The sequence below is a fragment of the Parasteatoda tepidariorum genome, chromosome 4 (assembly GCF_043381705.1).
Source record: "Parasteatoda tepidariorum isolate YZ-2023 chromosome 4, CAS_Ptep_4.0, whole genome shotgun sequence".
Lineage (NCBI taxonomy): Eukaryota > Metazoa > Arthropoda > Arachnida > Araneae > Theridiidae > Parasteatoda > Parasteatoda tepidariorum.
In genome coordinates, this window is record NC_092207.1 from 13746765 (window position 1) to 13774425 (window position 27661).

General features: G+C 28.4%; 1 protein-coding gene across 5 annotated transcripts; it reads right to left on the reverse strand.

Moving 5' to 3' along the window:
• Positions 1 to 5670: 5670 nt before the first annotated feature.
• On the reverse strand, positions 5671 to 26024 carry LOC107451678 (ras GTPase-activating protein-binding protein 2). Of its 5 annotated transcripts, none has more exons than XM_071179438.1 (12): positions 25932 to 26024; positions 25703 to 25816; positions 22174 to 22277; positions 19914 to 19995; positions 19735 to 19836; positions 14383 to 14551; positions 12929 to 13016; positions 12535 to 12779; positions 11278 to 11459; positions 8150 to 8458; positions 7131 to 7190; positions 5671 to 6332 (listed from the first exon to the last, which is right to left on the reverse strand). In XM_071179438.1, the coding sequence occupies exons 3-12, from the start codon at positions 22266 to 22268 to the stop codon at positions 6111 to 6113; spliced, it is 1554 nt and encodes a 517-aa protein (XP_071035539.1). In that variant the 5' UTR covers positions 22269 to 22277; positions 25703 to 25816; positions 25932 to 26024; the 3' UTR covers positions 5671 to 6110. The 5 variants fall into 5 exon arrangements, with proteins under 5 accessions (XP_071035539.1, XP_015923332.1, XP_042903210.1 ...); XM_016067846.3 differs by having other exon boundaries at positions 25703 to 25830; positions 25932 to 26018; XM_043047276.2 differs by lacking the exon at positions 25703 to 25816 and having other exon boundaries at positions 25932 to 26004.
• Between the last annotated feature and the right edge of the window lie 1637 nt (positions 26025 to 27661).

A 27661-nucleotide genomic window follows, 5' to 3' on the forward strand; every position in this document is an offset into this window, starting at 1 on the left:
AGAAGAAAAAAAACAATCTGAAAATACCTATCAACTCAAATCGTGAAAACATAAAAAATATGAGAAACTATTTTGAACAAAAAGAAAACATTTAATTTAAATTACGTATAAACATATTTACTATAGGAGTACATTGAAAGTCAAAAAAAAAAAAAAAAAAACCAGAAGTAAGATANTCAAAAAAAAAAAAAAAAAAAACTTAAGATTTGTATATAGATAATTAAATAGAAGAATCTCACACCTGAATCTAAGTTTCATCCAGCAACCAAACTGGTTTAAGCGTTTTAAATCCTGCTTTTGAAGTTTTCTTCACTTTTTGCTAACATTGTAGAACCCAATGGTGCTTACTTTTTCTGCTTTTTAAACTTTGACAAGGGTTCTAAAAATATACATTCGGGCAAGTGATTACCAAGCACCTTGAATATTCTAAATAGTGTTTTTGAAAAAGCACAAGATTTATGAAATTGGCACAGAAGACTACAAACACATTTAAATTTGAGCATCAATAACAATAACTGAAAACGCATTTGAATTACTTCTAAAGAAAAACTATAGACATTGTTTCACATTTAAATGCAAAGACATTAGCACATGTTAATTACTAAGTGAGGATTGAAGAAGCAAAGTTAACTGTTATTTAACAAAAAATATTAGGAAAAAAGTTGTTGTAAATGATTGCACAACCAACTTCTGTTCATATATTTGTACAAGTTAATTTTCTCTTAAAAAATTTGACACTTATTTCAAAATATAAAATTTTCTTTCCAGCAATATATCATCTTACAGAAACATTCATTCCACTTTTCACAAATTTTTTCAAAATATTAAAAAGAAAAATCACTAATAGATCCTCCATTATCTGGGAATTAAAATTACCCACAGTGAAATTGACTCTTGTTTTTATTTACAATAAAATGATAATCCTTATTCAACAAAATCAGTACCATATAATGCACCGATGAGTTTACCAGGATTACATTTTACGAACATATCATGCTGCTGCATTGCATTTACAATGGAATGCCAACTTTTGGTGAAATTCTCAATCCTAAAAAGCATTATGACAATAGATTTAAGATACATAAAAAGATCAAATTTGGATTTTTTTTTAAATAAAATACATCGGTTATAGTATCCAACTATAAATATAAAAGCTGTATGACAGATGAGATTGTCTATTTTTGTTGAATCAAGATATTTTGTCAAAATACTATGAATAATTTAATCAATAAATATTTTTTTTTAAATTTTAAAACATTTTTACAGAAAGGCATGACACAAGTGAATCTTGTAAGAAAATTTTGCTAAATACGCAGCTGCTCGAGTGCAATTCTATTAAATTTCCTATGGTTGCTAAGCAACTAAGAAAAATTAGATAAAATGCTTTGATTTTTTTTCTTGTTAATAGCAATTTTCTCCACTGTTGCATAGCAACAAATTTGAGAGAAAAATTTGCCTCAAGCTTGCAATGCTCATTGAAATTCTAATCAATTTTTGTAGTAATCTAAACAAATACAAGTTTCACTCTAAAAACCACCATAAAATCTAGGTTATGTTTCAAACTTTTGACAATTTTATCTTCAAAGTCGATTACTTCAGAAACTTAAATTCATAGAAGTCGGCATCCATATAACAAAAGTTCATTTCAAAAGGTAAAATAACAGAATTCAGACATTATGTTGCAGTGCTAACACAAAAGACACAAGAACTACAAATTAAAGACTGGTTATTGAAGAAGCATGTGCAGCCTTCATACAAGTACTAAAAAAAAATTCATTACAAAACCACATAAAATTTCATGAATTAAACGTAACAGTAACTGATGTTATATGGGCTAAATCACTGATTCAACCAAACTTATTTATATTGGCTAAATCATGAACTTAATAGTAACTGAAGTTATAAGAGCTCAAAATTTACCACACATTTATATTCAATGAGGGGAGAGAAAAAAAATCTCTTTTAGAACAGGAGCATGCTTTATTTTTCTGGCCGAACAAAAGTAACAAAACCCAGAAAAGGGAGGACATATCAAACAGTTAAAACAAAAAAGTTATACAAAGTGAGCAAAAATGACCTAACAATTCGATATCAACATTTCAAATTCTAATTTTGTAGCTAACAAAAACTCATATCACACAGGTTACGATAAAAAGATACTCATGTTAGTTTTCTCACAAGCCATTATATTTACAAACTTTACAACACAATTCAGCAATGTTACACATACTGCAGGTATTGAAACACCACTGAAAGAAGGGAGAAAAAAAAATATACAAATTAACACAAGACAAATTTTGCACGTCAAGATAAGGACAACAGCTGCTTAAAATTAAGAGTGGAAGAAGACCAATCTAGGTCTAAGATTAAAATAATAATAAAACTCATTAAAATTTTTGCTACAAATTTTTACCTAATTTCAGGAAAAAATGCTTGTTCTAAATATTACTGTCCAGCTTTGCAACAGACAAACACTTTCCATTATTAATTACTAGAGGCTAGGACACTGATGATATGATTTTTCTAATTCTTGTAGTCTAAATATGTTCCAATAACAATGTTGATATTGATCCGAGTTTTTCAAGACCTAAAAATTCACTTATGGACAAAAGGTGCCCTTTCCATTTCATATTCCAAGACACTTTTTAATGCAATGCCTGATTTTCTTGAAGATTGCAATTTAAGATTATTCATTTATATTTTTCTTTATCAGGTATTAATAAATATTTTACTTTATACATAATTACATATTTTAATGTCTGCTTAACGCTTTTTATTAAATTTATTAATTCAGGCAACAATTTATGTTATTTTTTAAAAAAATAAGCTCTAATAAACATAGCATTAAACGACATAATCTTTAATCAAGGCGCATAGCCAAATTATTCAACAAAAAATAAGTACCTTTTAAGCACTTAAATATTTAAGCATTTTAAAAATATATTATTACGTAGGGTTGGAAAGTTTTTGACAATTGACAGTTTTATCCGGTTTTAACAGTCATGTTAGGAAAAAAAAAAAGGAAAAAAACCTTTTGGCATTGTTTTTGATAATTGTTAATATTTTTGAACCATGTAAATCGAGCAGCGTTTTCATATGCTACAGACTGATGGTGCGCCGAAATAGAGTGGGGTTAAATTAATTGTGAAAACGTTGAATAGAACAATGTGAACAGTGTTTTTCTGCATAATTTGTAACGAAAATCAACATGGTTAAGGAAAAATCTCAATTAGGAAAAGCGAAAATTAAACACTTTTTAAAAACACCCAATGAAAAAAGCACCTTTAAGGGCTTTTAAAAAACGAAAATCGAAAACAAGCACCAAGCGAAGCACCCTGCTGTTAATTTAAAGGTCATTAATTTGCTGGTTTACGAAGAGTTTTTTTACATTTTTAAAACATTTTATACATCAAAATCCTAGCCTTGTAAATATTAAATATTAAATTTATTAATTTGTATTAATTATTACATCTTAACCACTGATTAATACATCTTAAACACTGATTGCAATTGAAAATACTTATTAAGAATAAAACATTTTAAAAAAAAACAGGTTGCAAACCTTTGACATGCAAAATATGACAGTTTAAAATTCATATACTTGGTTCAACAGTTCTACAATTATATCATACAATTTAAACAGCCAAAAATTATCACAAGAGGAAAAAGATTCAAATGGAAGAGAAAACACAGGAAATGAGAACTGAATTTTTTTTTTATTTCTTTTGTTTGTAAAGGAAAAAAATAGGAGAACTTATTTCAGTATCTTAACAACAGTACATACATTAATTTAAATAATCAACAAAACATAGACTAGAACAGTTTAATGCTTTTGTGCTCATTAAGTTACATAGTGCAACTTACTTTAATTCAACATAGTTCTAGATATTTTAGAGCACAAAAATTACGCATTTAACATTTTGCTTTATATACTAAGACGGAGTATGAAGGACAAAAACTTAATTTTAATTGACATAAAATGGGTTTTAACATTATCAGCTATAGTTTAACATGAAGTGCTGAAGAGGAAATAAACACTCTCTCCTAATACTTTCTCTTTCCATTACGAAACTTAAGAATAAATAAACAAAAATGTTACAAAAAAATATGCAAAGGGGCGGATCACTATTAGATATTAAGTACACTTTTGTAACAACACATACCAATGGGATATTAACATTATTAATCATGAATTTTTTTTTTTTAAACAAAGATTTTTCTTCTATTTAGCAACATTTCAAACAAATGGCTGATAATGTAACATCATTAAAATTATAAAAAAAAGTAAAAGCACACACTAAAAACACTGGTTAGAACACAAACCATAATTGCAAGTCATCACTAACGAAGAATAGAATCAACAAAGTAAGTTTGAATTATTTATTTTATTTTTTATTTTATTATTTTTTTGCAGGTTGTAGTCGAAAATAAAAACTCAAAAACAATCCTAGAGAGAAATATTCAATTGTTTTCTAAAAAAGTAACAAAAATATTAAGTTTAGCAATTAACTAGGTACGTAAGATATATAATAAATATTTATAGAAATTGAAATCACACTAACAGCAAATTTAACAATTGATATTTTTCAATAAGAAAAAAAAAATCACATTTTGTTAGAATGTAACCTTTCTTGTCAATAAATACTCATTAGAATCTTGTACCTGGCTAATGCAAAAAATAAGAAAAAACTTACTAATAAAGCAATTTAAGAGAAATATAAAGATATATAAAAAAGATAAAAGATATATGCGTATCAAAACGTATGAAAAAAAAGAATGGTCTAAGTAAATGAAATTAACTTATCAATGAAATTGATGCAGAAACAAATTAGAAAAAAAATTTGAATTATTGAAATTTTTAATTGCTTAATCTTAATATAATACTTAACACTAAGCTTAGACTATTACATGGGCTAGCAATTCTGACAAGTATAGTTTGGTAACATAACAAGCATCCAAAAAAATAGTTACAAAAAAAAAGAGACTTTCTTTTATACATCACACTAGGCAATGTGAAGATTAAGTCATGATGAAGCAAAAAGGAAATATATATATAGTTTACAACATAAATTACATAAAAAAAATCACAACACACAAATATCAAAACAGTGGGGGGAAAATTCTCTTTCCAAATGATTTGAAATTTGATTATAGGACCGCACAACTGAAAAGCCAACACCCCGTTACAAATAAAGAAATTTTTTAAAAAAGAAACGCTACAGGGTTTGGATCAGTTTAAATATGAAACTAAAATGTTGACACTGATGAGGTAGTGAAAAAAACTCCCCAAAAATGCCCCGATTTCTGAATGCAACATAACTTTAAACCAACAGAAGCATTTTCATTTAAGTAGCAGCTTCAATGGGAAAAATAGATTGTGAATTATTTATACAGAGATGAGATCAGGGCGAAGCACCAGTCGTACAGAGAAATCACATTGCCGGTGGACAATATATATATTTTGTTTCAAAAAATTCTATCACAAATAAGATTTGTGATTTTTTTTCTTTAATTTTCTTCAATACAAAAAGATGAACTAGTGAAAGAAAAAAATGATGTCATCTAACTTACATTTATGTATTCACGTCATTTAACTTACATTTATGGATTCACGTGGCACCCTCGAAGCTCTAAGAGAAATATGCTTCATGCACATTTAACATACCATCGTTTTTAGTTCTTTTTTTATTAATTATTATTTCCTAAATCAGTTTATATCAAGATGCACCCAGTTTTTGGCAACTTGGGGATGTTGGATTTAACCTTCCATCACTCCCCCTCAACGGAGCACATATTTATTTTTGTTTTAAAAAAGAAAATGAAAAATGATTTGTGAATTCACATGAAAGCAAAAAACAATGTGGTTTTAAAGCACTTTTCTATATACACTCCTTTTCTTCACTTTTTTTTTAATGATATTTGAAGATTTATGTCCAGCAAATGAAACTAGAAAGCTTGACATAGTTTTAAAGGAAATGAAACACAAAGTGTCTGGTAAATTGAAGTCCTATCCAGGCACATATTGTCAGGACCGAATCAGTAAAGACCATACATCGTGATAACTAAATGTCCTTTTGAAAAATTAGGGTATTTTTTTTTATTAAAAAAAATTAACGTCGGGGAGCATAGCTTCCTCTGATGCCTCCTCTGTTGTCCCCTCGGCCAGTGCCCTGAGACATCATGCTACCGCGAGGACCACGGCCACCGACTCCGACACGGGGTGAAGGCCCACTTCTTGGAGGACCACCCCTATTATCACTAGAAATCATTCGATTATCTTTTGGTCGTTTCTTTTCTTCTACATTCAAGCGATGATCATTAAAATAGATGGGCTGAAAAGATAAAAGAAAAAGCTTTAATGAACTTGAACTTTTTAATGACTTTCAAGGACTTAAAATCAAATTTTTCAAGGACCTACTCAGTAAAGGTTAGAATGGTTAAATACGTGTCAAACAGACTTTATTACACTGAAGCATATATAAAGTGTATCAATTTTACATTGTTTAATAGTTGTGGCAATTTTTTACTATGTGTAGCCCACAACTATCAATGCAAATGGTTTGATAGTTATATTGTAGTTTAAATCAGTTGGGAGATTCACAAAAAATTAGCAATTGACATTAGCATACATAGACTGGCACCGGCAAAACTTTTCATACAAAATTTAATGAATTTAATGAATACAGAATTGAAAAATATTTTGCATAACTGCTTCAATTTCAAAAACACAATAACTCTTTAATACCTTTGAATGTTGGTAATGCATTTTGGACGTAAAATCTTGTAGTACAATATTTTGACAGATACATCAAGATTTACCTAACTTTATTTTCTTTCATATATTGCAAAATATGATTCTTTAAATTTTGTGAATATGATTCATTATGCCTAGTTTTTAGATTATGTGTATACGAATTGTGATAGAATACATATAATTCAAATTACATGAAATGTGAAGCAATCCTTGAAGATCTGATAATATGAACTACTTTTAATGGGAAAAAATTTTGTGTGCCAATGTTAGTTAATGTTAAAAAAGATTTCACTAAAGCAATTTTATTAATAAAATTTTAAATCAAAATTTCCTGTTCAACAGGAATTTTTTTAGAATAAAAAAAATAATAACTTACTCGAGCCGCAAGAACTTTCTGCACAGAGTCTGCATCTTCAAAAACTATGAAACCGAAATTCTGAAAGAAAAAAGGCATAATTTAGAACAGGGTTCATAGCCAAATTATACAAAAAAAATAAGCACATTTTAAGCACTTTTCAAGTACTCAAAAAATATTTTCAAGCACTTAAAAAAATATAACTAGGCAGGGTTTTAAAGTTTTTGACAATTGACAGTTTTATCTTGTTTTAACCGTCATGCCAAAAAAAATAATAAATTTTAGCATTGTTTTTGACAATTGTCAAAAATCATGAAATTTTGAATCATGTAAAATGAATGGCGTTTTCGAAGGCTATGGACTGACAATACACCGAAATAGATTGGGGGTTAAATTAATTGTGAAAAAGTTGAATAGAACAATGTTAGCCGTGTCTTTTCGCATAATTCGTAGCAAAAATCAACATGGTAAAGGAAAAATCTCATTTTGAAAAAGGGGAAACAAAGCACTTTTTGAAAACATCCAATGAAAAAAGTACCTTTAAGGGCTTTTAAAAAACAAAAATCTAAAATAAGCACCTTTAAGCACTTTTTAGAAACGCTATGCATCCTGTAAAAAAAAACATAATTTACAGCACAATACTCTAATGCAGTGTTTCCCAAACTTATGACTTTTGTGTACCCTTTCTAAATTTTTCGTAACGCTGTGTACCCTAATAAAAAAATTTATGTACTTTTTACTATAAAAAAATTTGCACAAAAGTTAAAAATTGCAACTGCCTTTTGACAATACTAATTATTAACTGTTAACTCAGCAAAAAAATAACCAATAGAAAAATGCTTAATTTTAAATTTTCATGTAGAGCTTTGCTTTTAAATAAAATTTTTGGAAATTTTCTTTTGTTGTAAGATATTCGCATAAGAACGCGTACCCCCGCTAAACTGTTCCCGTACCCCTGGGGGTACGCGTACCACACTTTGGGAAACACTGCTCTGATGCAACAAACAAAAATAATAGATAAATAATTTTACAGTACTTACAGGCACTTTCCCACCGCCAATCTTCTGCGGTTGCTTAGTATTAATTCTCATATCCAAAACCTTTCCAAATTGTGTAAAATGGGATTTCAAGTCCTCTTCGGTAATCGAGTGAGTGAGGTTTCCAACAAAGAGTTGTTGAGCATCAGGATAGTGGATAAAATTTGCCTTTCTTTTATCCGCATCAGAATCTTCAGGAGAACGAGCTGGGACATCGTGTCCACTGTTCTCAAAGCGACCTGACCCACCCCTGCCAGAATTCAGGCGGGGACGCGACATACGATTTCCTTGCTGATTAAATCCAGAACCACTCTAAGATAACAAAAAATCATATAAATATTACATTCATCAAAATCCAGTCAACGTTTTTCATACATTTAGATTACCCTAAGCATAAATGTATTTGCAAATCTACCAAACATTTATTTTTTTATTTTTCCGAAATCAATTGTCGGGGTGAGTAACCAGATCATACAACAAAATATAAGCACCTTTTAAGCACTTTTCAAGCACTCAAATATTTTTAAGCACTTTAAAAAAATATCATAACTAGGTAGGGCTTTAGTTTTCGACAATCGACGGTTTTATCTTGTTTTAGCCGTCATAACAAAAGAAAAAGTTTAGCATTGTTTTCGACAATTTTCAAAAATCATGACATTTTTAATCATGTAAAACGAATGGTGTTTTCATACGCTATGGACTGACAATACGCGAGACAGGTTGGGGTTGAATTAATCGTGAAAACATCCACATGGTAAAGGAAAAATCTCATTTTGAAAAAGGGGAAATTAAATACTTTTTAAAAGCACCTTTAAGGGCTTTTAATAAACGAAAATCAAAAATAAGCACCTTTAAGCACTTTTTAAAAACTCTACGCACCCTGATTGTTATAAGACAACTAAAAAAAATTTAAGCTAGGTAAATGTTATTCACCATAAAGATATGTCTAGACATCTAGATATATATTATTTTATTTTTACCCCAAATCCCAACGATTTAAGTTCCTTTTGAATATACGTATATTTTAACCATTCAAGTAATAAAATATTGTTGAATATTCATATATTATGGATAATGATTCCACATCAAAAATAAAAATTTCATAAACTGCCAATAAGCAGGAAAGGAGATAGGCACTGGTTGAGATGGGAGTTGGTGGAAACTGACTTCCTTGTTATTTAGGAAAGAAACTGGTGAACAAGTGTCAAAAATTGAATGCATTGGAACAGAATCAAGAAGACATTGGCTCACTCTGGGCTGCCTAGACAAATATGATTATTCGTATTATACGTGTTCACTGGTACTAAACTAGGGCTAGGGTGTATGAAATTTGAAAAAAAAATGATTAAATATTTCCATACATCAGTTTTAAAATACCATCTAATTTCTAAGATAAAATTGAAGAATTTGTTCTTAATTTATGAAGAATTTGATCTTTATTTGGACACAATGTCTTAATTGATGAATTTAGATAATGCTCTTAACTACACGCATTAAATTACAAAGATTAATTAAAATATTGAACTTTATTTTAAATAGAGAAAAATAAAATTTTTGCAAATTAAAAATATTACCAGATTTCTCAAAAGTGATATCATTAGAATAAGATATTACAACTTTTTTTAAAGACTGATCAGTTTTTAAAAATGATTAAATTAATATGTAACCCATCATACCAACTTGGTGCCTACTACATATAAGAGTTGAAGGTAAGGAAAACACTAACTTCTGTCATACTTTATTTATATAACTTTAAAACCATAATACATCAAATTACTAAGCATTACTGATCACAATAAAAAGCAGATCAATACACTAGTCAAGAAACAAATAGACAGGACATACAAAAACAGTTTAAGCATTGTGCAAATTAAGATTCCGACAAAAAATAGGTATTTCTAAAAAATATTTTCAAACATTTTCTAAATACAGTAGAGCGCCAATTATTCGAACCGCTCGGGACCGAACGTGGTTCGGATAATGAAATGTTCGGATAATTGGAAAGTTGTTTAAAACCTAGTTTAAATGATTATTATTTATGCACCAACTTCCCTTCACACTTTTTCTAGGCTTAGGACTGGCAGTACTATCTAAAATAGCTCTGGAGAGCTTTTTTTTCAATTTTTAAATATATTTATTTAAACTTTTTTTTTCAATTTGAAACATTTTTATCATATTTCGGCTATTTTCTAATTTTTTTTTTCTTTTTTGTCAATTACTGATTTTACCACATTTTTCTTTATTTTCCATTGCAAAAGATATCCAGCAGACTTTTGTTTCAAAGAACATGCTCTTTTTTGTGCAGCCATATCCCTTATTCTTTTTAAATAAATCAACTGAATTGGATCAACATCATTTTGACGTTCTAGGCAATTCATTGCAATGTCTATTGAATTGCATGCTTCTTATGAGAAGGTCCACTATCTTGAACTTGATCGCGTACTTCTTTCTCTTAATCTGAGGAGTTCCGATTTTCATTCAAAATTTCAGAAACAATTTCACGATCATTTAAAATTTGAAATCCTGAGACGTTTTCAGTGTTTCGACACCAGTCTTCTATTTCTTCTGCTGTATAACCTGGCATATTTTCACCCGAAAGATCTACCAATTCACAAACTGCAGTTTCGTTTGTTTTTTCTAATAAGAATTTTATTCCAAGATTTAAGATTCCAAGCACTGTAATCACTAATCATTAACCATGAGTGACAACTACCCATCCCCCAATTGTAGAATTTCAGCACTTATCTATTCATAAACACATTCCGCTTTCCAACAATTCCATAGATTGTCAAAATGAAACTCGCATTCTTTGATGATAATTTTCAGTTGAAGAAGGCTAAAGGGGTATGTAGGTTTAACTGTATAACAATACATGTATGTACGGCTACTATAAGAAAACTGCTGAAAAAGGTTGTAAATTAAATATGGTCTTCAGATGTATTGGATATTATCTATTCCTCTAAATTTAGAAAAATTGTCGATAAGTTAAAAAAAAATCTAAACTTAAAAAAGAGAAGGGGAAAAAAAGCAATTTCGGATAATTGGACGTTCGGATAATAAGGGTTCGGATAATCGGCGCTCTACTGTATTGAGAATTTTTCTATTCTTAATAATAAAAAAAAATTCACTACCTGTTGAGGAGCAGAAGAAGCAGGAGTGCTATCATTCTTGTGATACACAGCAGGTTGTTCCACAGTCTTATGAGATGCAGGTAAGTTGGACACAGGAGATGTTGCATTAGAGGTCACAGGGTGACTTGGAGTCATAGCAGAGCTGGTATTCTTGCTCACCATATTCGCATAAGTCTTGGGCTCTGCAATACAAAAAAATTATTTTATTACAACCAAAAGTTACACTACTCACTTATCACTTAGACATGGTTTATATTTTTGCTGATGAGACATGATACTCTAATAATGTAAAAATCAATCAAATGTGTAATGTGCAAGGATCTGAGAAGTAATAAAATAAAACTTTTGGGGTGTGTTTTTTTTTTTTTTTTTTTTAAGATTAAATGTGGTGACAAAGTCGTTACATGACTTGTCTACAGCAGAGAGAATTTATATACCTATACAAGTACGGCATATCACGAGAATTTTCAAGTCATCGTCAAGATGCTCATATTAAAAATACAAAAATTATGTTTAAACCGAGTTAATTATTAGCCTGCCATGATTGATTAAATTTTTAACTACTTAAAATCAAATTGTATGCAATCAAAAATCACCGATTCCTACCATAGAAGATAAAATTAAAATCAGATTTTACAGGGTTACGACAAAGTTTCAGAAAAAAAAAATTCCAACTTTTTCAGTTATATCAGGAAATTCAATAAATATCCACATCCTATTTTATTCATACAGTTTTACTTTTCATCAGAAAATTAGCATAGTATATATTATATTTTTATTTGTACAAAATATTACATTTTGTAAGCAAAAATATAACAGAATGAAAATGGAAACATGGAAAAGTTTCACTAGAATTTTATAAAACAATAGATGTTAGAATTATTTAACTTAAATCCAAAAAACTGTTACCGATTATTCTAAAACTGGTTATTTTCCTGGTATAAAAATATTTGTAAAAAAAATTTCAACTTTCCCTGACTATTCTCTGTTTTTTAGAGTTAAAAGAAAAGTCCCTGACTTTTTTAGTTAAGTATTCTTTTGATTTGTTATCTATTAAACTAGTTAAAAATTTATAAGCAAATTATGTGATATTGCAACATTTCCAACAAGATATTTTGAAAAAAATATTTTTCAAAGTATTTGATATAGTGAACTATCATTTATAAGAGACATGTTGCTGGGTTTAGAAACAGTACACTAGAGACCATATTTTAATGAGTTTTGAAGCAATTCAGAGGAGTAGAACACAAAAACTACCTTGTGAAACAACAGGTGGATTTTCCATTATTTCAGGTGCTGTATCTTCTGTGGCTCTTTCAGTGCCTATTTCTTCCTCTTCAAGCTCTTCCTCTTCATCTTCTTCCTCCTCTTCTTCATCCCAATCAGACTTGCCAGATTCCACTTCACACTCTGGTTGAGGACTTGCACGACTTTCCCTGGGTGGCTGAGAAGCCCCATACTTGGTAACAACTACAGAGTCAGTGGAATATACGGAGCCATTCCTAAATAAAATAAAAAAAAATTAAAAATCTAGCTGATCAAAGAGTCACTAATTGTATAAAATCTTCAGAAAAAATTACAATAAGATTAACTATTGAGATACTTATGCTAATAAATTAAAGATCCAAGAGGATTCATTAGCTAACATTACCTCACTATTTCATTTTCATGATATCCAACATCATCATCTTGAGCTAAAGCACTTGGAGTTTTTGCAGCGGAATCTTCTACATCAAGGTCTAGAAAGAAATTATTATACATTTTTATGCATTCTCTTTCACAAAAAATTCAAGAAAAATGATGGATGGCCTGGAAAGTTTGTGCCAAATTTCTGTAGGTGGTATAAAATTTTTTAATCAGGACAATAGAAAGACCCACTTAGTTTATCTTTGAAAATTCAATAAAAGTCCTGACATTTTAGTAGAAATATTTTAAAACAGCAAATAAATTTAACAGACTTGACTCATAATTTCTTAAATTTGAAGAAAATATATATTTGTAGGAAAATAAAAACTATTCTGGAAAAGTATTTTCCCAGAAAACCAGAAGTTTGGGAAGAATCGAATTTTCAAATTGCCAAAATGTTCAAGAAAGGTTGGGGAACAGAAAGGCAGTTATGTAATTTAATAAATAAACTAAACATTTAAACTCACTGCACTTAAATTTTCCTTTAAAATTACCAAATTTCCCCAGACATGCCAAGAGGCTGAAAGGTTTACTAAATTTTAATTCAAGATCTTTTTTAAAATCAGAACTTAATATTTTTAATTAAGACTAATATTTTTAATACAATAAAAACTTAATATTTTTTAACTTTTTGAGGAACAACTAATTTCATCTAATAAGTTTTGATTTTATCTTCTAAAAAGATTCTCAAATTCTATAGGAATTCACAATATTATTAAGAGCCTAAAAAATTCGGAATCCTCAACAAATTGGTTGAAATTTTGAAAGATTAGATAAGATACTTAAGACTACTTCTGAACATTTTGTGGATGGTTCCCCAGTTCAACATATCAAATGTATATAGTTTTAAAATTGTTGAGTATTATCATGAAAATCAGGTGAAGAAAATATAATTGTATGAAATAAACTACACATAATCACTGTGCATCTACTTTAAAGACAAATAATCAATATTAAATGAGATCCTACAGGAAATAGGAAATAAAACCAAAGCGAAACATTAGTCAGGGTTTCCACTCAATTTCAGAAAGAAAGAAAAATCCGACTTTTCCAGGTTTATCAGGAAAATTCATATTTTTCTATACCATGCAATTTTTCATTAGAAAACTGTTTTTTAATTTGTAATATCAAATATTAGATTTTATGAGCAAAAAAAAAATATCAAATGAAAATGGAAACAAGGGAGTTTCACTAAAATGTGAACTTTTTACAAAAAATAATTGTAATAAATGTCAGAATCATTTAAATCGAATTTATTACATCTTTGAATTTAGCTTTGAGGTAACATTGTTGACACACCAAAATAATCAATGTAACATATGTCAGATATGTACCTCCAGCTTAGATTTTTTTAAATTTGTTAACTATAAAGGAAAAGAAATTTTATTAGTATAATACATTTTTAAAAAAATTCTTTACCAGTTAATGCATTGTCAATTTCACCATTATCATCTTCTGAAAAAACTTCATCCTGATAACGAAATATGTCGTTTCTTACATAATACTTCTTGGGTGACTGTGGAACCAGAACAAAAGTTTGCATAAAGCGGCGCATCGGCTGACCATTGTTGGATAACTCACCAGATACCTAATAAATATATTTAAAAAAAGCATTAGCATAATATAAAATTTAACTATGATTTTTCTGTGACATATGTTGCTTGTGAAGATTTATGTTTGGGACATTTACTGGGATTGGGGCAATATTTCAATTTTTCAAACTGATAAAAAATTTTATGTCTACAAACTATCTGTTTATGTTCAACTTATATAGTATGTTAGTATAAGCTGCTGATAAACTTTCTAATATTAAAGACTGGCCAAAACTATTATTTTTAGATTAAACAGATAGAGAAACATCTAAAGAACATAGAAATTTAAGAATGAATTTCTAAATTCTGATTCTAAGTGGGTATATGGTTAAGCTTAACTAAGTCTTATGTTATTGGAATTGCACACACACACACATATATTACTTTGTGTTCGCTTTAGTAAGTATCTAAGGCTCAAAAATTAGAATGAAATAGTTAAAAAAAAATCATTTAATAATACAACAGGATCATAATACAACATAGATCCCAAATCACTTTCAAATTTTAATTTTTTAAAGAGTAGAATGATAGAGAAAAGGACTATACAACATATACTATACAACTTTAAAAATTAGCAAAATAGCATAATAAACAACTTAGTGAGCATATTTTAAGATAAAGACGAGTTTTTACACAAGTTTCTGCCTTCATATAGCAAGTTTTTTATGGGAAACAAAAGAATTTCCTTAAAATAATTAAATCGAATAAAAATACATGTCTGCTATTGTCCAGGACAAATTTACTTCAGTTTAGGGTAACTTCACAAATTAAACTTTTGGAAAAACGGTAGTTTCACAAAATACTCTTTCTTAAAATTTTATTTTTGCATCCCGTAAGAAAGGATAAATCCATATTTTTGTGTTGAGTTTTTGATAAAATTTTTAATTTTCACAAATTAGATCTTAATTTTCACAAATTAGATCTTAATTTTCACAAATTAGATCATAATTTTCACAAATTAGATCTTAATTTTCACAAAATAGGAACCTCTCAGAAAAACCTAGACAGCCCCTGGCTATAAATAGTAAAAACACTTTAAATTACTGCTATATATATTAATTATTACACACTCATTTTTACTTTCAAAGACTAATGCATTTTTCAGGCATGAAAGTGGACAAAAATAAAAAAAGCTGAAATTTTACAATGCAGTCACTGGGAGAAGGGGGGAGAGTGTTCTATATATTACTGTGATATTGATGATATAAATAAAAGGAGATGCCAGGAGTTTTTTTTATTATTTAATATTTAAAGTGGCAGAAGCATTTTGACAGTAAAATTTAAATTTTTCTTAAATATAATTTTAAAATTTTGACCACAACTATATTAAAGAAAATTAAACAATTATAGGAAGTCGCAACTATTAAATAACCAACTAATTAAATTACTCACTACTGAAGAATATCACATCTTTATAGTAACTAATTCACGAAAAAACTTTCTTTTAAGAATTGTGATATTGAATCAAGATAAAATCACTTGGATAGGAATCGCGATATTAGATTTTAAAATTGCGGGAATAGGAATCGCATTGTTGGATTTTAAAACTGCGCAAATATGAATCACGACAATGGATTTCAAAAACACGCAAATACAAATTGTGGTATTGAATTTTTAGATCACGTGAATACGAATCGCAAGGAGTAGCTTTTAACAGCGTATAAATATGAAAAACAATGTTTGATATTACAACCATGTGATAGCGAATCGCAATATCAGATTTTAAACATGAGCAAATACAAAAATCTATGATTGATATTAAAATCGTTTGAATAAGAATCGTGATTTTAGCAGAGTCTGGCGCAGTACCTAATATTTAAAATTCCGAAAATCAGCCAAACAAAATAAATCAAATGTCAGCGTTTGAACTACTTTACGTTCTATAGCGGAAGTTGCGGTTATCAAGGCAATGGCGTACCTGCCGAAACTCAACTAACCTATTTTCTTCTGAAGATCATTTTCTCAGGAGGCTACTGCAGGGGGGAAAGTTTGTACCAAGAGCGACTATCGTTCGGGCAGCTTGGGTTTCTCTAATTGACTCCCCTATATTTTGATCGGAAATTTAAAAAATTCATAGAATAAAAACGGGTTTAGACTTTTTCATAGAAGTCTTTCATCGCTGATTTTTCTAGCATTTTGATGAAATTTTGTTGAGCTCGGCTAAATGTACTGTATTCTCAGTGAAACCTAATTTTGATAGCCAAGTGCTTATACTCTCTGTTTTGAAATGAAATAATTTTTAGCATTTGTATATATGAAAATACATTTATTTATTAGCATTTTAATCTCAAAAACAATATTGAAATCTGTTTTGATAATGAAAGGTACAATAAATTTAGAACTATCACCAGTTTTACCCCATTCTGGTCAGGGTTTCTACCCAAAATAGAAAAAAAATCCCCTGAAAAAAATCCCGAAGTTTTCTAGACATATTTTTAAAAAATTTTAGTCCAATATCGCAACATATACTGACAATGCGTTGGTCAAAATATACAGTGAACAAAAAAATTATTATCTCTAATTTATACATTATATTGTATTTTTTTTAAAAATATATATGTAATGATACTCTATGTAGAAATTTATTACAGAAAATTTTACTTCTTTGAAACATATTAAAAATAGATAAAAATTTATGTCTTCACAAAACAATGTATATGTATTCCGAAAATTTTTTAATAAAATATAAAATCAATGTAAATAAAATATAAAATTAATGTGAAATACAAAATTAATGTAACAATAGGATTTGAACCCAGTCGAAAATAAAATGATTAATGATGCAAAAAGTAAGCTTTATCTTATTCAAATCTTGCTGGCAGGGAATATATCAAAGAGTTAATTAGACAAGAACAGAAAACTACAACAGACTATTTAAAAAAAGAAGTTTATTTAGTTCACTCTTTTTAAAAGAATATATTGGAGATACAAGCATTATTCAGAAAAAAAACAAGACCGTAAAAACATAAGGGGGAAAAAAACACAAATTATATAACTATTTCCAATGTCTCTAAAGGTAATGAAATAACTAGAAATAAATAAACCAGGGTTGGGTTTTTGACATGACAGTGGTAAAAACTGTGTTTTTACCGGTAAAAACCGTAAAAAACCTACTGTTTTCTTTAATTTATGGCATATAGCGGACAATATATTATTTTCACATAATTGCCTTTATAAATGAATGTTGATTTTGCAACTATATACATGTATTCTTATAGAAGGATATACATTCATATAGAAATATTGTAATATACTTATTGAAAATAATGATACTTATTTTTATCATTATAGCTTGATTTGCAAAGGATTCAAAATTTTGCACTTCTTAATTGTTAGAAATAAACAAACAAAAAAGCTTGGAGCTATTAATATATTCAAGAACTAAAGAGAAGAATTTAAAATTTGGCATTTCTTAAATATTAGAAATAAGCTAAACACTTTCAAAACTTGTAGCTACTAACAAATTCTAAGTCAAGAATGACTTGACATTCTTCAGTAATGTAATATGCCAAACAAAATGATGCTCGGAAATGTTGAAAATTTTGTTTAGTATCCTAATATTTTACTTCATATAGTATGTTTTAATATAATTATGTTGGGAAAATGCACGAATCTGTTCTTAAATATCTTTTAACAACTTTTCTTCTAATTTTATTGCCTAAAATGAATTAATTTTTAATTACAAGCAGTTAAAACTCAAATAAAAATACAGTTTTACCAAAACTATGGGTTTTTGACATGACGATAAAAGTCATGGTATAAACCGGTAAAAACCGTCATGTGTCAAAAACTTGCCAACCCTGATATAAACTGATTAAAAAATGTATTATATGTGTTCAGAAATAAATATAAAATGCATAAATATTTTAGGCGAAATAAATTTAATAGCATCCTTCAAAAAGGCTTAATTTTACATCTACTTTACCCCAACTTATACAGATTGCATAGCCAAACTTTTCAACAAAAAATAGGCACCTTTTAAGTACTTTTAAAACATTCAAAAAACATTTTTAAGCACTACATACATTAACAAAGTGCAAAATAATTTCTTAAGACTTTACATGATAGTGATAAATAACTAGTTTCTGATAAAGAACTCCCTTTCTTGATTGTATTAGCCCCCATAAAAAGATGGAGAGATTTTTCTGTTCGATTTCAGAGGGTGGAGGAAAATGAACAGGGGTCTGTCCAGACATTTTGTGAAAGGTCCGTTTTGTTAAAATTGTGAAAAAATTTACTGGTAGTTTGTGAATATAAAATAAATGTTAAGTCACACTCTTTCAACCAGGGTCCGCTTTTGTGAATTTGTGCAGTAGTTCTTAAATTGTAAAGACATACAAGATTATGCTCAACACTGTAAAACTATAATTAAAAAAATTAAATTTTAAAAAATTAAGAACAATTTCAGCTACTAAATTAGGGATGGAACATACAAATATTTGGTATTTAGCCTATACTGCTGAACATGGAATATTCATTTCGGACGAATAAAGGAAGAAGTGTCTGCCGAAGACAAAATTTAGTTCGTTTACCTGTCTTTCTTTCCTCCCCTCTTTCTGGGCAGGGTTTATTCGATTAACAAAACAATAATGAAGATAAGCAAATTTGTGAAGGGTCCGATTAAATGATAAATTATTTTGTGAAGGGTCCGTTTTTAAGTTAATATTTTGTGAAGGTCCGTTAACGGACCCAAATTTCTTCTAAACAGACCCTTGATGAAGCCTGAGAATAAATTGAGAATATCTTGCAAAATGCAGCAGAGTTGCACACGAGAATTGAAAGAATCTCACCAAACCCAGCTCAGTAGGCGCACATGCTGACTCGCAAGTATTTCAGCAAACATGTAAAATGATTGGCGCTTTCATACGCTATGGATCGAAGGTAAGCCGAAATGTATTATGTCTGAATTAATTATGAAAACGATGAATAGAACAATGTGAAAAGCATGCTTTTGAATATTACATGGCGGTAATCAACATGTTAAAGAAAAAAAATCTCATTTTCAAAAAGGGAAAATTGAGAACTTTTAAAAAACGAAAATCGAAAATAAGCACCTTTGAGCACTTTTTAAAAACGCTACGCACCACGCAGGAACTCTTCTCTAATTATTACTTCTTGTAATACATCTAAAGTTGTTTTTTAATATTTAAAAATTTAATTATTATTTATATATGTTTACCTGGACAACAACTCCATCGCCAAGTGTTTCTTGACTATCAACCTGTCTGATTTTAGCATGACAGTCTCTGAAATTTAACTGCATAATTCTTTCATGGATATCCTAAAACAAAAACAGAATTTTACAAAAAAATTTTAATTACCAAATACCAGGGCAACAAAACCAATGACCAAACTTACTTGCTGTCCAACAACTGGTCGAGTTTCCTGTCCAGGCCGGTCCAATCCTCCATGCAAAAATGATGAATCATGATTGTAAAATCTAAATAAAATTACAAAAATTACTAATTTATACCTTCTTAAAACCATTTCCAATAATAAATAAAAGATAAAGTTTAATAGTGACTTAGCTAAATTCTTACTAAATATACTTGATCATTTTGATTTTATGATAACTTTATGATGATTGGCTTTTAATTTCTAACAAAAGTTTTATAGTTATCAGGATTGGCATGATTTAAATCACTTTATTTTTTTTAAAAAATTATTTTGTCCAACTGAATTCCTTTATATATATTTTAGTTTAGCTTAAGATTTTTTATGCAATAAAAGTAATAAACACATTCTCTTAGGTGTGTTTTTTTTAAAGCTATTTCATTAATAATGATTTTTTTTTAATACGTAATGAAGGGTACATGTATCAGGGGTCTGTCCAGACATTTTGTGAAAGGTCCGTTTTTCGTGAAATTGTGAAAAAATTACTCACATTCTTTCAACCAGGGTCCGCTTTTATGAATTTGTGCAAATAGGGTCCGTTATTGCAAAAAAAAAATTTTTCAAGGAGTTTTTGAATTGTATAGACATACAAGATTATGCTCAACACTGTAAAATTGTAATTAAAAAAATTAAAATTTTAAAAAATGAACAACAATTGCTCCTTCTAAATTAGAGATGCAACATACAAACATTTGGTATTTAGCCTATACTGCTGAACGCAGAATATTAATTTCGGACGAATAATGGAAGAATCGTCTGCCGAAGACAGAACTTAATTCGTTTACATCCATCTTTCTTGTTTTCTGCCCTGGAAAGGGTTTACTCGAATAATAATGAATAAAATAATAATGAAGATAAACAAATTTGTGAAGGGTCCGATTAAAAGAAAAATCATTTTGTGAAGGGTCCGTTTTTAAGTTAAAATATTTTGTGAAGGGTCCGTTTTTATGAAGAGATATTTTGTGAAGGGTCCGTTAACGGACCCAAATTTCTTCTAAACAGACCCCTGTGTATGGTAATTATTTTAATTCAAAACAGAATAAAAGTGGATAAGCACAGTATAAAACTCATACCCACCAACATTGGAGAAATAAAATAACAGAGATCTTACTAGCAACATTTTTCGGGCTACAAGTAAAGTTTTGATACATCGCACATAATCATGTATGTCAAAAAGAGAAATTCAAATTGGTAATATAAGCCCTTACATTTAGCGAAGTAGAAAATATGTTTATAAATCTTAATATAAAGAAGATTTTTTAAAACCACTATTTATAATTACTTAAACAGTAAATACTAAACATACTTCAGTACTGGCAGCACCATCTGTTTAGGAATAAGCTGTATTTTTTCCATTAGCGGATGTTTTGGTTACCAATTTTTTTCTTTCTTAATTTTTTCAACAAATACGGAGAAATTTGAGAATATACAGGAAAATAGGAGACAGGCGTAAAATACAATATAATTTTCCATTAGCCGTAAGTTACTTAATTTGTTGTTTAATGGACCTATTTCAATTATACCCATTTTGTTTTATGTTTATTTAAATACAAGAGCTCTTAAAATTTATTTAATATGTAGTTAAAATTTTACATCAATAATGAAGAGGTAGTTGTTCTGGCCAGATATATAATTTTTTTCAGTAATTTTTTCTAATATAAATTATTCTAATTGACACATTACTTCTCAGTCTTTAAAATTAATGAGGATATTGAGCTTGATCAAAAATAACCATGCTTATATTCAATAATTGGCTTGTATAGATAATTTTTCAGAATTTTCATAATATAAATTTTATACATGTAACTTTTTATATACCTTAAGGAACTATAACAAAACTAAATTATGTCTCGAGGTTATACTGAGTTTTCATTCTAAAGAAAACAAATCTTAATAGATTTTTATCTATATGGACACATTTTTAAAAAAATTAAAACCTAGTAATATTTTGTTTATTTTATTTAATCATTTTCAAAAACAATATTTTTTTTGAAGCAAATTTTTGAATAAAACTAATTTTTGTGTAATCAAGACAATATTTAACATGGGTAGAGGTGGAAAAAATGATAAAATACCAAATACTTTTCATGCAATAATGAATTTCCCTTTAACAAATATATTTCACACAATTAAAAAACCCTTTATTTTTAAAAAATGCTAAGACTTTTATTGAAACAGGATTAATTAAATGTTTATTTTAAAATCTGAAAATAATAAAATTTACCTGTGAAGGTGTAGAGGAGCCTTGTTTAATAAAGTGTAATATTGTCGAACAAATTCACGACCCACACACTGTGGAGTTGGCAATTCCATGACCATGTTTTTAGCCTAATTAAAAAATCTTTCATTAGAAAACACTTTAAAACTGAAGAAGACATTTGATTACATTTTTTTTCATAAAAATAATTTTTAAATTATCGCAAAATGAAAAAAAATTAGGGTTTTTTCCAAACTAATTAAATAGTTATTAAGTTTTTATAAGTACACAACATAATTGAGCAAACAAGAATTTAACCTGTATAGAGAAGAAAAAGAAACTTCAGTAGATAATCTGCACTAATGAATAATCCGTGGAATATGCGACAGTTCTTTAGCTTAGCAATATGCAGTAGGGAACAGATTATCCGGAACGATCGGGACCATCGCTATTCCGGATAACTGATTTTTCCGGTTTTCTGAATCACTACAAAAAGCCGTTTTTTTATTGTTAAACCCAACTAAAAAAAAATATTTGGAAATAATCTTAAAAAGAAGAAAAAACGCTGAAGTAATACACTAATGATTATTTCCAAAATGATGGTAAGGTAAACATCTTTCAGAAAAGAAAGAAAAATCTTATAAGGAAAAAAACTTATCAAAAAATTGGTGGGAAAATTTATCGAATTTCATTCCGGTTTTTAGATTTTCCGGTTTTCTAATTTCCGGATAACGGGTTCTGTACTGTACTTAACATTTATGATGGTAATACTATAAAGACTGAATTTTTATCAGTTTGTTTACAGACTTGGTAGCTTTTCCTTTCAGGGACAGTACACATCTATCAAACGGAGTAAATTAATTGGAGTAAATTAATAATTAAAAAAACTAATTAATTCATTCAGGGATAATTGAGGCTTTATGAAACACTAAAACTTTTAAATTATAAGTTCTAATTGTCTACAGTTAAAATGTTAAGTAAAGTGAGTTTTGAAAGATTTTGCTAAGTGTTGATCTTATGCCACAGTAATACTAACCTTACCTTCTATTATACCTTTTAGAAATATTGCAATTCATAATGAAATTTTCACTCATGCACTATGAATCTTGAATGGCTTAAGATTTACTTTAACATGTTGCGAAATCTCTTTATTTTTTAGTTTAAACTATGAACGTTATTCAGGGTGAGTAGTCATATTTTTCAACAAAAATAAACATTTTTTAAGTACTTTTTAAGCACTCAAAAAATATTTTTAATCACTTTCCAAAAAAAAATTTACAATTAAGATATGTGCAGTTATAAATTTTTTTTTTACTGTTTAAAGTTCTTAATTTTTTAACATAAAATCAATAAAATTCAAAAAACTTTTTCACAAACTTCACATACTCATGATAAAATAACTGGTTTCTGATAAATATTGCAGAGAAAATTATGAAAATTGTTTTGCAACGACAATCAACATGGCAAAGAAAAAGTCTCCTTTTAAAACTTTTTAAGCACTTTTTACAAACCCCGAGTAAAAAAAAGCACATTTAAGGTCTTAAATGTAAATCAAAAATAAGCACATTTAAGCACTTTTTAAAAACGCTACCTGTTATTGATAATCAATTTAAAAAAGGAGAAAATAAGTTAATATCACTTAAGACATTTAGTTAATTCTTTTTAAAGATATGAATTGAGATTCAAGTAAATAGTTTTTATTAGTTAACAGTCAATCAGTTTTGTGCTTAATGCACACGCAGTATGATAAGTTAATAGCAGCTTGTTGTTCCCTAGAACCACAGAAATTTGATTCAGACCACCATAAAATAAATTAATAATGATCCCATGGACTAGCAATTGATGAAAGGGAAATAGTATACTTTTTTATTGTCTCGTTGTACTTTGTCATGAAATAAAAGATTTCTTCATATTTGCAAACATTAACACATTTGTGAATTTTTTAAGAAAGAATACATTTTCTTTCTCACTTTTATTCACATTTGTGATTTTTTAAAAAAAGAAAAACTTTTTCTTCTCACTCTTCTTCACATTTGTGAATTTAATAAATAAATAAAGTTTAAAAAAAAATTTTCAAATATTTTTCTGACTGGTCTTAATGACTAGATGCTAATTTTTATAGTTTCTACCCCTGCCAGGTAGAAGCTAAAGCTGCCTAGTTACAATTCACTACTTTCAACCAGATGAAATCCTTTTACAGAAACTTGTAATGACAAAACAATGTAAAAATATCAATATATAAGTTTTAATTATTTAATAAAAAAAATCATGTAAAAAAGCAAATTTTTTTGCCATTTAATTAGGTGGGTGGCGAAGAAGTGATTTACAAATATAAGCATCTAGATATAAAAATCTTGGCAACTAATCAATAAATTTTTACTAGTTTTAGTGATCTTTGTGCTACAGTAAAAGAGATTCAAAGTGAAAAATGACTGATTTTCACAATGCAATAGTCATCAACTTAACAATAAAGTTTCAAAGAGTAAGAATTAAAACTACTAAATTTTATATGAGGGATAGCTGAATGTTTTTTTTTTTTCAATCAGTGAAATAACATGGCAGCATATAACTGATTTTACTTTATAAATATAGATATTGTTAAAATAAATTTCAATAGTGTGACAAAAAAACTTTACTAGTCATTTTATAAATTTAATGTTTCCAGGGTGACCATGATCATTTTAAAACTTAAATTTTTTCTATGAGTAAAAATTTCTCCAAAGTGTGTAAATATAAAGTATTACAAATTATGTCCTCAGAATAAGAATTGAATCATTAGCAATAACAGATAATGAATTACAGGTATTACGTTAAAACAAGCTTACCTTTAAAATTAAATACAATTAAATTTTTTTTACAGAAATGCAGTAACATAATTTTAAACATTTTTCATGAAAACTATTTCTATAATCACACTTTAAAATTATTTAATTAAACTGAAGTAAATATACTTATGCATAAAAAGTTTAATAATTTATGTAGTTTGATTAACAAAAGCTTAGCTAATAACTGACTTAAATGGACATATAAAAGATCTGCATTTTATGAAACACGCATGCAGACCATTCACTACCTTTTAAAAATGTCCAATATATGAGACAATAAGCACCAAATTCCTCAATCTAAGAAGCTAATTTTATTCAGAATCATTCAGTTTAAAGGAAATAATAATTTATAAATACTGATTAACAACAAAATTTCTACGAAAGATTTAAGAATCACACACCGTTAGGCCTAGGGGATTTTCTTCTTCCTCCAACTTCTAAATCTGAATAAAATCAATCGAAGAGAAGTCAATACCACAAATATGTGGATTATTAAACAAACGCTGATTTTAGTCTTTTACACCAACTTCAAAATAAAAGTTTCAAAGAAATAATGACTAATTAATTTTTTTTTTATTTATACACATACGGTACTTGATATGAACCGATGTGAAGACTTAACGCCCTCTATGTTCATACGAGATAAACATATACATATACCGTTGCTGCAATAAAACAATAAAGATATGCTTCAGAATTATAAAAGATCTTTAATGTCACAATTAATATACCTCACTTAATGTACTAAGTATAGATGATATATGAAGGAAAACTTCCAGTTTCACAAAACTTTAATCACAAAACTCCCATGAACTTCTACAGCAGCCGCCGAAACATATTGCCAACTTAAATAAAGGACCTATTTTAATAATAATTTTTAATTCCAATTTTAAAATTTAGAAATTTATAAAAAAATAAACATCACACAAGATTTACTTCAATAGTTTTGTATCTAATTACCTAAATATTGCTTGATTCATGTACCAAAAATAGTCAGTTATTGATTTCGTTATATTTTCACTGAAACAAAGAAATTCCGTATCGCAACGCTATCATCTGGGGAGAAGACCGGTTCCATGTCTTAACCCTCCTCTCCTTTTCTCATTTCGAAATATTTTCCCCTTTTTTTTTAAATTTTTGTATTTATTTGTCAAAAGTAATTTTTTTGCAATTTCCACGACGTTTTCTTTAAGAACTATATTTAGTGTAGTTTTCAGTTCCGTATAATTTCCTAACTTAAAAGTTTTTAAACTCTTTGAAAATCAAGACAGAAACTAACGTACTTCCTTCTCCTATGACAGTCCACACACTAATTGGAGAGTCATAGGCGCTGTGCAAGCATGCGAAGTGCGCTGTGTAAGCATTAAAACCAACCCTCTAGAAACTTTAACGACCGAAGAAAAATTTCAATGATTTGTAAGATATACAAATTCTTATGACAATTTAATCTACGTAATTTTACGTAACGAAATCCAAAAAATTCAAAGCAAATCACTCCAGTAATTTCTGAGAAAATAAAATTTTAAAAATGCGACTTTGTTGAAACTACATCACTCAAAAAACATTTGAAGTATTTTAAGCTTCTGTTTACCTTACCTCAAAAATTGATTCATAAATAAAATATTAAGTTTTATTGTAAAGATATGTATCATTCATGAACAATCAAAAAAATCAAAGTAAATTAATTAAATTTATTTTAGTCCCGCAGTGCTGATCGTTAAGACATGGTTCCCAGCAGATTACCGAAGTCAAGTATCACTGGCTGTGGTCAGCGTGCGGGTGGGTGACCACTTGGATCAGTTTGCGTAGAGACCGAGGGTGTGTGATATTGGTCCTCGTTAAACTGTTCTATCGTAAAGTGCTCACCTTCGCCTGCAGATCGTCGGGCTGCCAAAGCAGGAGTGCCATCCCCTCCGCAGAGGATCAAATTTGTGATGACATGTCTTCGGATCATCCTCCGGGGTGTTTCCCAGACCGTCGCCAATAGCCCATTGTGCAGCTCTAGTGCGACGTAAATTAACAACAACAACAACAGCTTCTCTAGTGCGACGTAAATCAACTACAACAATAAATATACTTTTAGAAAAAGAAAAATTACGAGTTGTTTCTGTAAAAAGCGAAAACGGGGTATTAATAGACATCAGCTTCTTATTGAAAATGTTTATTAATTGATTTAATTATAAAAATATAACTTTACGATACTAAAATAAGTTTTTCATCATACCAAGGAAAAACTTAAAATAATAAAACTTATAAATCTACCGACTACCTGCTTTGTGTTATATGCAATTTCTTGATTACCTGATAGAGTATATGAGGTTTTGTTTCGTAATCAATACTTTAAAATTTTATCATATCATTCATGGCATGATGTTTAAAAAAAAGTATCGTAAAAATATGTAATTATAATTAAAAACAATTAATTTGTGGGATTGTTTATAAAAATTATTGACACAAATTAAAATTCAATTGCAAACTTTCTGAATCATATATTTAATTTCTAATCTGATGAAGTTCTAATCTGATGAAACTTCTAATTTCTAAATCATTTTCAGCATAGCACTTACAACTTTGTTAAAATATATAAAACTTGTGAAAAAAAATATATTGGAAAGACAAATCATTTTCAAAATATAATATTTTAATAAAATCAAATAGTTTAAGTAATGATGACGCAAAACGTAACAAGT

What these genes read in the sequence shown, in the direction of transcription:
- LOC107451678 (XM_071179438.1), bottom strand. Translation starts at nt 22,268, where the DNA reads ATGGTCATGGAATTGCCAACTCCACAGTGTGTGGGTCGTGAATTTGTT. An exon ending in CATGAAAATGAAATAGTGAG is followed by an intron (nt 12,780 to 12,928) that starts GTAATGTTAGCT and finishes TATTTTATTTAG; the next exon opens with GAATGGCTCCGTATATTCCA. An exon ending in AGAAAGTTCTTGCGGCTCGA is followed by an intron (nt 6,333 to 7,130) that starts GTAAGTTATTAT and finishes TTATCTTTTCAG; the next exon opens with CCCATCTATTTTAATGATCA.